General features: G+C 41.2%; 2 protein-coding genes across 7 annotated transcripts in view; one reads left to right on the top strand and one right to left on the bottom strand.

Moving 5' to 3' along the window:
• LOC143037518 (uncharacterized) overlaps nt 1–11,595 on the top strand; it is a 37,120-nt gene extending 25,525 nt beyond the window's left edge. For 2 of the 3 annotated variants that reach the window (XM_076205876.1, XM_076205877.1), the window contains exon 2: nt 6,937–11,595. In XM_076205876.1, coding sequence (XP_076061991.1) covers nt 6,937–8,475 — 1,539 coding nt within the window. In that variant the 3' untranslated portion in view covers nt 8,476–11,595. Of the gene's footprint in view, nt 1–4,178; nt 4,520–6,936 lie in introns of those variants that run through there. The other variant, XM_076205875.1, reaches the window with a different exon arrangement.
• LOC143037521 (putative serine hydrolase) overlaps nt 1–14,255 on the bottom strand; it is a 106,358-nt gene that overhangs the window by 66,145 nt on the left and 25,958 nt on the right. The window lies entirely within an intron of this gene.

Below are 14,255 nucleotides of genomic sequence, written 5' to 3'. Positions count from 1 at the left end.
AGACAAAATATACAACATAATAAGTTGCTTGATCAAAGAAGTAATAGTGCCAAAAGGCTGGAAAAATTCTGATATTGTACCAATTTATAAAGGAGGAAATAAGGAAAACCCAACAAATTACAGACCAGTTTCCCTCACAAGCACAGTAGCTAAAAATCTGTGAAAGTTATAAAATTTGGATGGATAAAACATCTGGAGGATAACAATATACTGAATCTGAGAATTCTGATTTAGACAGGGATGGTCATGTACCACTAATGTGATCTACTAAAAACTTTTGATAAAGTCCCTCACAAAAAACTATTAAGAAAACTGGAAACCATAGGAAGGATACAAGGTAAACTATTGAAATGGATGGAGGACTTTTTGCATGGAAGAAAATGAAGGTAGTGCTCAGAGATAAGACTTCTACTTGGGAGGAGGTAATTAGTGGAGTCCCACAAGGATCAGTGTTAGCTCCAATAATGTTTGCCATTTATGTGAATGACATGGACAAGAGTGTAGAATGTTACATGAGCTTCTTTGCAGATGATGCAAAATTGTTAAAGAAAGTCAGTACTGAAACACTATGAGACACTATAGAGATCTGAACAGGGTTTGGGAATGGAGTCAGAAATGGGAAGTAGAATTCAACATTAAAAATGTAGCATAATGGAATCTGGAAAAAGTAAGAAAAGGGAGGATCTTGATTGAGAGGATTAGGAGAGGAACAAAGGGAGTAATTGGTGAGGAACAGTGTGGATTTAGGACAGGTAGAGGTTGTGTAGAAGATTTTTGTGGTAAGACAGATTTGTGAGAAAGCTATAGGAAAGGGGAAGGATGTTTATTGGGCTTTTATGGATCTGGAAAAGGCTTACAACATGGTAGACAAAAAGGCACTATGGGAGGTTTTGCGGATATGCGGGATAGGAGGAAAGCTTCTAGGAGCTGTCAAGAGTTTTTATGAGAGTAGTAGAGCTTGTGTCAGGATTAGAAATGGAGAGAGTGAGTGGTTCGAGGTAAAGGTGGGACTTTGTCAGGGATGTGTTATGTCACCCTGGCTGTACAACTTGCACATGGATGGGGTAGTGCGAGAGGTAAATGCAAGGGTAGTGGGTCAGGGATTGGAGATGGTTAAAGGAAATGGAGAAAAGTGGGAGATAAGCCAGCTGTTGTTTGTGGAAACACTGCGCTTGTGGCAGGATCGGAGGAGGGACTGAGGAAGTTGGTGACAGAGTTTGGGAGAGTGTGTGATAGAAGAAAGCTGAAGATAAATATGGGTAAAAGTAAGGTGATGAGATGTTCAAGGGGTGAAAGTGGCAGCAGACTGGAAGTGAGCATTAAGGGAGAGTAACTGGAGGAAGTGGATAGTTTTAGATACTTGGGTGCAAATGTGGCAGGAAAAGGTGGAGTGAAGGTGGAGGTAGAATGTAGATTGAGAGAAGCGAGTAAATGCCTTGGTGGATTAAAGTGTAATGAGGAATTGACATTTGGGAAAGGATGCTAAGAGGAGACTGTATGAAGGAGTGATTGTGCCAACAACACACTGTATGGGACAGAAACATGGAACATAAGAGAGGAAGATAGAAGGAGTTTGAATGTGTTTGAGATGAGGTGTCTGAGAAGTATGATAGGGGTTACTAGGCTAGATAGAGTGAGGAATGAGGAGGTGAGGAGGAGAACAGGGGTGGAAAGGGAGTTTTGAGATAGGGTTAATGAAAGAGTATTAGGATGGTTTGGACACATGGAAAGATTGAGTGAAGAAAGACTAGTAAAAGAGGTATGGTAGGCAAATGTGGAGGGAGTGAACATGAGGGGACGTCCTAGGATGAGGTGGATGGATGGGGTGAAGGGGGCTTTGGGGAAGAGGGGAATGTCTGTTGAAGAAGGACGGGAGAGGACAGAAGACAGGGGTGAATGGAGAATGGTTGTATATGGATGATGTTGTGATAGCATGAGGTGGAATGGGCGGGTGGATGGGGGGTGAGGTAGTATGTGTGAGCAAAATTGGTAGGCAAATGTGGAGGGAGTGAACATGAGGGGACGTCCTAGGATGAGGTGGATGGATGGGGTGAAGGGGGCTTTGGGGAAGAGGGGAATGACTGTAGAGGAAGGAAGGGAGACAGGGGTAAATGGAGAATGGTTGTATATGGATGATGATGTGATGCATGAGGTGGAATGGGCAGGGGGATGGGGTTAAGGTAGTATGTGTGAGCAAAATTTGACGCAGCCAGAAGGGATTTCTCCCCATCTTCTCCTTTTATGCAAGGGGGGACGGAGAGGGGGTATTGCCGATTGAATGAAGCGGCCTTGCTGTGGATGTGCTGTGTCTTGCGACACTGCTTCTGACCCAGGGCAGTGGGCAAGGTGCAGGGATGACCCGTCATCCAGGAGATGCTCAGATGAGAGGGAGGGTGGGAGGGGTGTGGAGTGTATTTAGGGATGAAATGGGTGGGAGTGTTTTTATGCCTTTCCCTTTTTGGCTACCTCCCTTGAAAGGGGGAAAAAAGCCTTGGTATATGTATGTATATGTATTTTGCCAACTTCTAACTTAACATATATTTGTGCATGCATTAATTTTTTTTAGATTTCACTATTACCTTGTTAAATATATTGTACCTGCAAGAACTTTCATATTACCCTTTCATGCATATTTACAATTTTATGACATTATTATTACCCTGTTTTACATACATTGTATCATTTTGATATGCATTTTATCAGTTAAGTGATTCTTGTTTGCATTATACACATTTTTATTATAATATTCTATATATTACCCATTGATGACTTATATCTCTCCTCTTATCTAACTATAACACATTATCTTTTAGGTAATGCATGCATCCCTAGTTAGACACAAACATGGCTTCAGGAACGAGATCCAAAGTCAAGAATTTAATTGAAACATTCCTTTCTCCCTTGAAAGAAAAGAAACCCCCCCAGTGACACCGATTATTCCACATCTAAAGTAGATTCTACAATTATTCCCGAGAATAACGTTGACAACCCACACTTAGAATATGACCCATTCCACGAAGAACTGCTTGACGCAAACCAACCACTCTTACCCCTCAACCCCCTCCCCCACACCTCACCACAACTCCAAGTTGCCCCTCATGTAGACCCCCAACAACAACCCCCAAACCCCACAACCCATGTATACGAGAACTTAGCCTGCCCTTCTCCACACCAAACGTCAAGTCAAACATCCTTCACCTCAAACCCCTACCCAACACCAAACCTCACCCACAACTCCCATCACAACATCCCCACCCAACCCAACTGCCAACCAACCCACATACATCCCAACACCAACCTACAATAGTCAATAACTACCAGACTATCTCCCCTCTAACCGAAATCCCCACCTTCTCTCAAACTAGCGGACTCTCCATCACTGACTTCCTAACGGCATGTGACCTTTTTTCTCTAAAAATCCTAACTACTCTAACTTAGAGAAGATAAATCTACGCCGCCAGAATATACAAGCCTCAGATGAGCATAGATCCACGGCTCGAATGCTTGATAACCTTATTGCTGGTGGAATCACATACAATGAATACAAATCCCATCTGTTTAATGTCTTTCAGAACAAACAAACAAGCAACATTAACTTTCTCCTCACATTTCTAAACAACACCAGAACTCAAAAACAGACTAACATCATAGACAATGTTGCCAATGCAATGAAAGAAATTAGGGAAAATCTAGAAAACAGCCCTTGGACCTTCACAGACATCTCAGGAAAAAAAGTAATGACATTAGAAAACCTATGCACATTACTAGAGATAGGCCTTTATCTTTCCCAACTCCCACCAAAGTGTCAAAAAGAAGCAGCTAGAAGGGATTTAAACACCAGAAACCCATTAGCTTATAAGTATATCTTAGATATCACCAATGCTTGCAACATTTCCCTCTCCGACCAGCACCATTATGCTAGACTAAATAGCCTTCAGTCACACCAGGCCCCTAGCTCCAATACAGCACAACCATCAACCTGGTGTTCCTACCATCTTTCAACAACTCACAACACCAGAGACTGCATACAAAAAGAACAAATACAAGCACAAAACCGCACCACCCCTTGCTCAGTTCATGGAACAACGACACACACAGATGCCCAATGTAGAACACAGCAATACCAACAACCACAGACACAACACCGCACTACCCCTTGCTCAGTTCATGGAACTACCTCCCACACAGATTCCCAATGTAGAGCCCAACAACAAAACCAATCACCCATGCACCCCCCCACACCACTCAACATATCAAGACCAACACAGCCAGGTAAATACTGCAACCTACACAAAACCACAACTCACTCCAACGAGGAATGCTCTCAACAAAGATCACAACCACATCCTCATCAGAGAACAAACAGACCAGTTACGGCATCACAACAAACACCGTACTCCGACAGAACGTCAAACTCAACACACACAACTCAACACCGATTGGGGGAACGTGTACCAGCCTCACGCACCAGACCAACATAGGAATGTCCAACCCACCCCACAACTATATCACTCTAAAGGTAACACTAGATCAAACCAGTGTTGTTGTTGTTGTTGTTGTCGTCGTTCCCTAGACTGTCTGTCCGAGCAGTCCCGTCTCCCCAAGGAATGCCATAGCCGAAACTAGGTTTTCCCACAAATCCTTTATAGAGCGTATATTGTGTTGTTTGCGTGCATGATTGTGTATAATGCAGTCTTCCATTATGTGTTGTATGGTATGGGGTGAAGTGTTACATCCTGGGCAGCTGTTCACAACTCGGTCATCCAGTCTGGCCAAGTGGACTCTGTCCTTTCGTGGGAAAGAGGATTCAGAAGGGTGGATATCAGGGGGTCTGGCATGCAGCAGTGTGTTGTCTTTCAGTGTGTTAATGGAGCGGTGAGTGATATGATTATGAATATGTTTCCGGAGGCTGGTATTTGGTGGTTGTGGAGGAAGAGAAGAGAGTATCTGTGTGTGATAAAAGTCTTTGGGTGTTGTTTTAATGTTTCTTGGTGTGTGTGGGTGTTCTGCTATGTAGTGTAGCGGGTGTGATGTGTTTGTGGTGGCTGCGGCAAGTGTTTGTGTGCCTCTCATGTCGAGGTGGTCCTTGACTTTGAGGACTTTTGTTTCATGGTGTAAATGGTCTGTAGGTGTTGTATTTGTGCAGCCTGTAATTGTTTTTAGGGCTTTGTTTTGTATGATTTGAAGGGTGTTGTGGTGTGTCTCACTGAGATTAGGAGCCCATGCAGGACTCGCATAATTCAACACTGAGCGTATGCATTGTTTGTATATTGTTATATTAGTTTCTTTGTTTTGTCCAAATGTTGTTCCAGTGATTGACTGAAGTGCGTTAAGTCTAGGTGTGCATTTGTTTTTTATGTTTGTGATGTGTTGTTTGAAAGACATGGATGTATCGTATGTTACACCAAGAATTTTCGGTGTGTTTGTGTGTGGTATTAGAGTGTTGTTGATGTAGAGATGAGGTATGTATTTGTGTTCTTTTGTCCAGTTGGTGAGAAGTGTTGCTGTAGATTTGGTTGGAGCTATTTTGAGTCTGTTTGTGATGAACCATGTGTTGAGTGTGTCAAGGTATGGCTGGATTATTTCTGCAGCTTTGTTTGTGTTACGATGTGTGCATGTGATTGTTATGTCGTCTGCGTAGGAAGAGATTTGTATTTCTGAGGTGTCTGGCGTGGGTAAGTCATGCATGTATAGATTAAATAGTGTGGGGGATAGAACTGAGCCCTGTGGTACTCCATTCTTAATGTTTCTGATGTGCGATGATTGGCCATTATATGACACATAAGCATTCCTACCTGCCAGATAACTGGCCAGCCATCTTTTGGTGTTGTTGTGCATGTCTGTGTTATATATTTTATTTGTTAGGTTGTGGCGGGGGATAGCATCAAAAGCTTTACTAATGTCTAATGTTATAAGAAGTGTTCTTTGGTGGGGCCTATCTGAATTGATGCCATCTAAAATTCTTTGTGTGAGGTTTGTCAGAAGAGTGTTTGTGGAGTGTAGTGGCCTAAAACCGTGTTGTGAGTCAGCAAGGGGAATATATGGTGTGACAAGTTTAAGTATTAGGCATTCAATGACTTTAGAGGGGGTGCAGAGAAATGTGATTGGGCGGTGCGATGTTGGGATTGTTGGGTCTTTGTTCGGTTTTTGAATGGTGATTATTTTACCATGCTTCCAGATGTCGGGTATAGTGTTGTGTGAATAGCTGTAGTTTGCAATGTTTGTGAGTGCGTGTATACCTTGTGGTCCAATGTGTTTTAGGTGGATGTTGCTTATGTTATCAGGGCCACAGGCAGATGAGTGCTTGAGACTATGTATTATGAGTTTTGTCTGACTGTCTATGAAGGGTATATAGTCTGAGTCTGTGGGAAAGTCTTTCTTACGTCGAATGGTGCGTCGGTCGTCAGGGTGAGAAGTGAGATGGCTTGTCTGTGCAAAATGACGTATGAGTGCATTTGCTTGTTGTCTGTTTGAGGGTAGATTATCTGTTGTTGTGATTATTGCTGCGTGAGAGCGTGTAGTGTTACTGTTGGATAGTGTAATGCTGTTGAGTGTTTTGTACAATTTGCAGGTGTTTGTTTTGTGATCAAGTGTGTTGACATGATGGTTGATATATATATTTCTTGGTGCATTGCTTCTGACCCAGGCCAGTGGGCCAGATAGAGGCAACAGGCAATGGTTTGACTGATTGTGGATGATTGGTGTGGTAGATGTGGCACCCTTTCAGTGATTGCCTTCATAGGTAGCCAATGTTATATTCTTATTACGAGTACTCTATAGTTTCTTTTTGTTGCACTCTGTACAGTAAGCATAATTACTTCATTGAGTTTGAGTACTTCAACCTATGTTTATTCCATGAAGCAGTAATTAGTACATACTGATGGCTCTCACATGCAAGTACTTCAACTTCTAATTCATGCATTTGTCTATTTGCAGGATAAGGTTGTAGTTGGTGCAAAATTAAAGGACAAAATTCGTCGGGAGTTCACAAAACCCCACAAGTCTGGCAATGGCTTAGACATTCTGAAACTAGAGATGAATGAAGATTATAAAGACACTAAAAACCTGGTACAAAAGCTCTCCTTAGGTAACTGGAGTGACCAACCTGAAAAGGTGATCCTCCTCATGGGTGCTACAGGATCAGGGAAGACCACTCTCATCAATGCCATGGTGAACTACATCTATGGCATTGACTTTGAAGATTCCTTTCGGTTTAGCGTTATTGATAAGGAAACTCCAGAGAGGTCCCAGGAGCAGAGCCAGACAGACTATATTACAGCTTATTTCTTTGGGTACCAGCCTGGGATGCCCAAACAGCGCAACTATGTTATTATTGACACACCGGGCACTGGGGATACCAGAGGCATCACACAAGATGAAAAAATGATGGGACAGCTGAAGACTTTCCTTAAGGGGGAATGTGGCGTAGACAAGGTCGACTTCATTGGGAATGTTGTGTCTGCATCAACAACAAAGCTGACACCAACTCAGCAATATTTGTTTGATAGTATGGCTTCCATGTTTGGCAAAGACACCGAAGAATATATGTTTATCATGACCACATTTGCAGATGGAAGCACTCCTCCCATTATAGATACACTAAAAAAAGCAAAAGTAGTCTACCAGGACATGTTCATGTTCAACAATTGTGCTCTATTTCCCAGCAGCAATAAGGCAACAAAATCCATGAAAAACATGTGGGACATGAGCACGGAATCCATGGACAAACTCTTCCAAGACTTAGGTTCTGTGTCTCCAGTAAGTATGCAGTTAACAAGGGATGTCTTAGGAAAGAGGATAGAACTGAAGGAAAGCATCAGCACTATCCATAATGTTGTACATTTGGGTCTGGAAAAATTGTCACACCTGGAAAAGAAGAAGGAATTGCTCACTAACAAAAATAAAAACTGTAGTGTGGAAATGAATGAAATAGTACTCAAAGATGACTGCAAAGAAATAAAAAGGCATGAAAATGTCTTTGTATTTATATACAAGAAATTCTTGTCTTTTCTTACCAAAAGCTTAGAGTATATTGCGAAGCTATTTAACAAGAAACTAGTACCTTTCGATGAGAAAGTTGAGGAATGCATCCCATTTGTGTATGAGAAAGGAAGACAGACTGTCAGAGAAGTGCTGGATCACTACAAAATGAGCAAGGACAAAACTATCTGTCTCCTCAAGGAGGAGATAAAAATACTGGAGGGGCATCTCTTGATCCTTATTGAGGGAGCACTGTTACTGGTACAGGAACTGAATGAAATTGCCCTAAAACCTATTTACTCCACCAAAGATTACCTTGATGTCTTGATTAAATCTGAGGAAACACATATGAAGTTTGGTTGGCAAGATAGAGTTAAAGGACTCATGAACCTACAGAAAGAGGATAATATTTTACAAGCTGTTAGCAGTGGGAATGGTAAGTCTTCGAATCCAGAAGGAATCCTCAAGTTCTTATGGGGCATCATAAAAGAATGAACTGCAGTTAGACCTCCATGTACACAAATTTGGTTTCCACAATTTAAAGTATAAAAGGGGTTGGGTGATGTAATTTTATTCAGGCATCCATGGTCCATTACATGCCACAGTCTATGGATTCATAGCTTCCAAAGCTTTATTCTTTGAGCTCCATGATATTTGAGTTGTGTGCATAATGAAAGGGTACAGGAAGATTTTTAAATAATTTATGGTTATTCTTTCATTGCACTTTTACAGTGTTGTAGATATAAAATACAGTATAATGTTTAAAAAAAGAATTTCAGTAAAGTGTACTGTACACCTGTATATCATTTATGTGGCATGAGTGGAGGGTGGGTGCATGCCTAGGATGGTTACCTTGCTTATAAGGGGGAAAAACTTTTTAGGTCTGATGACCGTCAGTATATTGTATTTTGGATGTATCATACTCTGGCTGGTAGGCTCAAATAAGCCCAATAAGTATTGGTATAGTGCTCAAATCCTGACCACACAACAGTTGCAGACAGCGAATGATAGGGTGAGCAACTGGCAGACTCCACTTCACTGGTTACTAGCCAATCAGGCAGTGTGCCACGTACTTGTTGACTTTGGTTTAAGATTCTTAACCAGGTTAAAAAAAATAAATAACACTGTGTGGCTATTATCAGTGAGGTGTGTGACTTAGTATTTGTGCTGTGTCTTGCTGCATTGTTTCTGACCCAGGGCAGTGGGCAAGATGCAGGGATGACCTATCATCCAGGAGGATCCAAGAAAAAAGGGAGGGAGGGGTGGTGAATGGGAGTGGATTATGTGGGGATGAAACAGGTGGGAGTGGGTTTATGCTTTTGACTTTGACTACCTCCCTTTTAAGGGGGGCCATTGCTATATGTATGAAGCATTTGTATACCATGAGAGTATACATTTTAAGCAGGTGATAATAAAATATTTTTGATGTGATGCTATATATTCACTAACCAATATATATGAGAACTCCATCCAGGAGTAACACCATTTACAGAATGACTTGCCAGGTCATGCAAGGGTATCCTCAGAGAGGAATGTGTCAAGTTAACATTCTCTGACTTGACACCTACAGATGCATGGCAAAACAGTGTCGCCATTGTAGTGCTAAGACTGCGAGTGGTTAGGTGATGCCATGACTAAATTTACTAGGAAGTTAGATGTGGATATTAGTGTTAAACTTTGTTACAATACAATTGAGGTGGACTAAGGATACACTGCAGATTGATGTTTTGTTTTTAGTGGCAAGATGCCTGATGCTAAAAAGGCAAAGACAGTCAACCTGTGATGATATACTGTATACTCACTATCCCACAACTCACCTCCCTCTTGCTGGGTCAGGGTTGTCTGGAACCAATAGAGAAAACACACAGCAGGTCCCGTGAATAAGTAATTCACTTATAAGAGACCAACTGAATACCTACAGATCAAAGCTCCCAAACTCGGCAACTGACCAACATTGAGCCAAGTAATAGAATTTTCTGACTCTTAGAAAATTAATTTGTCACTTCCACCAGTAGGTGTCTCTTGATGTTTGGAAGCCATAATAGCAATACATACATATACCAAGGGCTTTTTCCACCCTTATTAGGAAGGTAGTCAAAGGCATAAATCCACTCCAACCTATTTTATCCCCACATACTCCACCCCACCACCCCTCCCACTTTTTTTGTCTCTTTACAAAAACCCACATCTCTCTTCCTAGTTTAATCTTCATCCACATTAACTTTGAAGAAACCTTTTTCCATTCCACCACACTTACCTATCTCGTCACTTACTAGTATAGCCACCCTCTTCTCTCCCTCATCCTCTCTTCAGTCCTGACACCCTCCCAACTATACTCCCGAACTTAGTTTCATTCAACACCAACACATCCATCTTTCTTCTCATGAACATACTGCCTACTTCCTCCCTTTTACTACATCCACACACATTAAAAGACCCAAACTTTAGGTTTTTGGTTGGAAAACTCCTCCCATAATAGCAATAATAGGGCTACAGACACTCCTCTACTTACGTTCATTCGTTTTACGTTTTTTCAATTTTAAGTTTGAACCGACTGTAAAAAAAAAATTTTTTGAGTGAATTTTTTAATTTAGCGCGCTCTCCATAGTTCAAACGATACTTACACATGACACTGCATCCATTGTTTACATGGCACAAACGACAGACTGAACGTGCCTTGCCTCATCCTCCTCCCCCTCCTCCTCCACCATCTCAATTTATGTTGCTTGAATTTAATTTATTTGAAATTAATGTTATCATTTTACAATGTTATGTGTATAATTAATGATTTAGGGGTGTTTTATAAGATACGGTAATAGAATTTACGGATGTATAGTACAGTAACAACTTACATTCATTTTCAACTTACGTTCGGCCGTTCGGAATGTAACTAAAACGTAAGTTGAGGAGCGTCTGTATAGAGGTACTGTAGATCCATGAAATAATGGATGTCACACTACAGCACTATCACAACAAACCACCACACCTAAGCTGGTGGCAGGAAATGATCATGGTGGCGCCAAGTGACTGTACTGGGAAGTGTGATGCCATGGTTTGGGTGTTCAGCTAGGTTTTAGAAGACATAATTATAGCTGAGTTTAAGTGTTGCCGGGTCTTAGATGGCTAATTTAGGAGCTTCAATTATAGCAGGCTTTAAGTGTTGCCGGGTCTTAGATTGCTAAGTTAGGAGCTTCAACTCCTACCTTAAAAGGGGTATTGGGACTCAAGAATCATTGGTGAATCTATATATAAAAAGTACAATAGGCAATGGTATTTCACTGTTGGAGGTTAACAACTGAGATAAGAGTAATAATAAAGTAAAATACAATTAAATTCAGCTGAAGGAAACACTACTACTGTCAGGCACACTGTATGCACCAATGTGTCTTTTTTTTTTGGATCTTGTAATAGGATGTTTGCTGGCTAAGTGGGTTAGTGTTGCTACTTGCGGCAGAGGTTGAGGTAACAGCAGTTCAGACTCGGCCATGAGCAAGTTGTACCAAGGGCATGGTTCGTTAAATTCTGCACTACAGACTCCTCTAAGTCAATCTTCTCATAATGTCCCATCTTGTATTCTTTGTAAGAGAGCTGGTCTAATAACATTGTTTAAGAAAACATTGCTTTTTATTGTTCCCATATTTTTTTCATATAGCATAAACCCAGTATCTTTTGGGTTTTACTAAAGAAAATGATAAAATCAGTATGTATTAAGATTAGCTCCCAAATCACAAAACTTTTAAGTACATCTTTTGACTCTACACAAGTCTAATAACATTGTTTAAGAAAACATTGCTTTTTATTGTTCCCATATTTTTTTCATACAGCATAAACCCAGTATCTTTTGGGTTTTACTAAAGAAAATGATCAAATCAGTATGTGTTAAGATAAGCTGCCAAATCACAAAACTTTTAAGTACATCTTTTGACTCTTCACTAGTCTAATAACATTGTTTAAAAAAACATTGCTTTTTATTGTTCCCATATTTTTTTCATACAGCATAAACCCAGTATCTTTTGGGTTTTACTAAAGAAAATTATAAAATCAGTATGTGTTAAGATTAGCTGCCATATCACAAAACTTTTAAGTACATCTTTTGACTCTACACACCAAAGACTGGGAAAAATATATAGCAGAATCCTTTTCCTCTTTATATTTGGGGATGGATGATTCAAAGAATATACTTACTCGATCTATTTATATACCAAGGGCCTTTTTTCCCTCTTATATGGGGGATAGCCAAGTCAAAAAGCACACATCCATTCCCATCCACCACCCTTGTTTTCCTCTCAGCTCTTCATGGATGATGGGTCATCCATGTCAACTGCCCTAGGTCAAAACCAGTGCAGCAAGACACTACATCCACAACAGAGCTGCTTAATTGGCAACCCTCCTCTCCAGTGAGCTGCAAATTATCTTACTTGATAAAAGGGTGAAAAATAATAAATACACGCATACACCAATGACTTTTTTGCTCTTACAAGGAAGGTAATCAAAGGCATAAATCCACACCCACCCATTTCATCCCCACATACTCCACTCCCATTCACCACCCTCTCTCCCTCTTTTCTTGGTTCCTCCTGGATGACTGGTGACCCCCTCCATCTTGCCCACTGCCCTGGGTCAGAATCAATGTAGCAAGGCCACTTCATTTATTGGTGACCCCCCCCCTCTATCCTCTCATGCAGAAAAAGAGAAAGCAAGGAGAAATCCCTTTGGGCTGCATCAAAATATCATTCCCACATACTCCCTCACCCATTCCCTTCCATGCATCACAGCATCATCCATACACAACCATTCACCACTCTCCCCTATCTTCTGTCTTCTCCCTTCCTTGGCAGACATTCCCCCTCTTTCCCAATGCCCCTTTTACCCTATCCATCCATCTCATCCTTGGTTGCCCCCTCATGTTCACTCCCTCCACCTCTGCCTTTCACAACTCTTTTACAAATCTTTCTTCACTCATTCTTTCCATGGGTCCAAACCATCCCAATACTCTTTCATCAACCCTATCTCCCAACTCCCTTTCCACCCCAACTCTCCTCCTCACCGTGTTCCTCACTCTATCCAGCCCAGTAACCTCTACCATACTTAGGAATTCCATCTCAAACACATTTAAACTCTTCCTCTATTATTTTCCATGTTTATGCCCCACATAGTGCTGTCAGCACAATCACGCCTTCACACAATCTCTTCTTAGCATCCATTCCCAAATGCCAATTTCTCATTACACTTTTTAATTCCCCAAGGCATTTACTTGCTTCTCTCAATCTACATTCTTCCTCCACCTCCACTCCTCCCTTTCCTGCCACATTTGCCCCCAAGTATCTAAAGCTATCAACTTCCTTCAGCCTCTCTCCCTTGATACTCACTTCCAATTTACCGCCAAATTCTCCCCTTGTACATATCATCACCTTTTACCCTCATTTATCTTCTCCTTCCTTCTTTTGTACACCTTCCCAAACTGTCACTTTCTTAATCCCTCCTCTGATCCTACTACAAGCAGTGTTGTCAGCAAACAACAACTGGCTTATCTCTCATTTTTCTCCCATTTTCTTTAACCAACTCCAATCCCCAGCTCATTAGCCTTGCATTCACCTCTCACACCAACCCATCTGTGTATAATTTGAACAGCAAGGCAACATAACACATCCCGGTTGCAGTCCCACCTTCACCTTAAACCACTCACTCTCCATTTCTAATTCTAACACAGGCCCTACTGCTCTCAAAAAGCTCTTGACTGCCATTAACAGCTTTCCCCTAATCCCATATATTTGCAAAACCTTCCACAGTGTTTTTCTGTCTACCCTGTCATAAGCCTTTTCTAAATCCATAAAGGCCCAAAAAACATTCTTACCTTTTGCTAAAGCTTTCTAACATATCTGCCTTATTACAAAAATCTGCTCCACACAACCCCTTTGTTAAACCTACACTGTTTACCAATTACTCCCTCTTCCTCTCTGAATACTCTCAATTAAAACCCTCACATATGCCTTCCCAATTACACTCAACAAACTTATCCCCCCAAAATTACTACACTCACATTTGTTTTCTTTTGTAAAGCAGAACTATACAGGCACTCCTCCAGTCCTCTGATACTCTACCCACCCTTAAACACACATTAAACATCACTAGCCATTCCACTATTATTGTACCTCTCTTCTTCAGACACAGCATGACACCCATCTAACCCAGGTGCCTCACCTGCTCTCATAATTTTCAAAATTATTTGTACCTCATCTTATTTCTCCATTTTCCTCTCCCATTATCATAATTTT

Source organism: Oratosquilla oratoria, chromosome 22 (genome assembly GCF_046742065.1).
Source record: "Oratosquilla oratoria isolate Oo_2021 chromosome 22, ASM4674206v1, whole genome shotgun sequence".
Classification (NCBI taxonomy): domain Eukaryota; kingdom Metazoa; phylum Arthropoda; class Malacostraca; order Stomatopoda; family Squillidae; genus Oratosquilla; species Oratosquilla oratoria.
The sequence above is the reverse complement of the archived record's forward strand: the minus strand, read 5'-3'. Positions and strand labels throughout refer to the sequence as shown.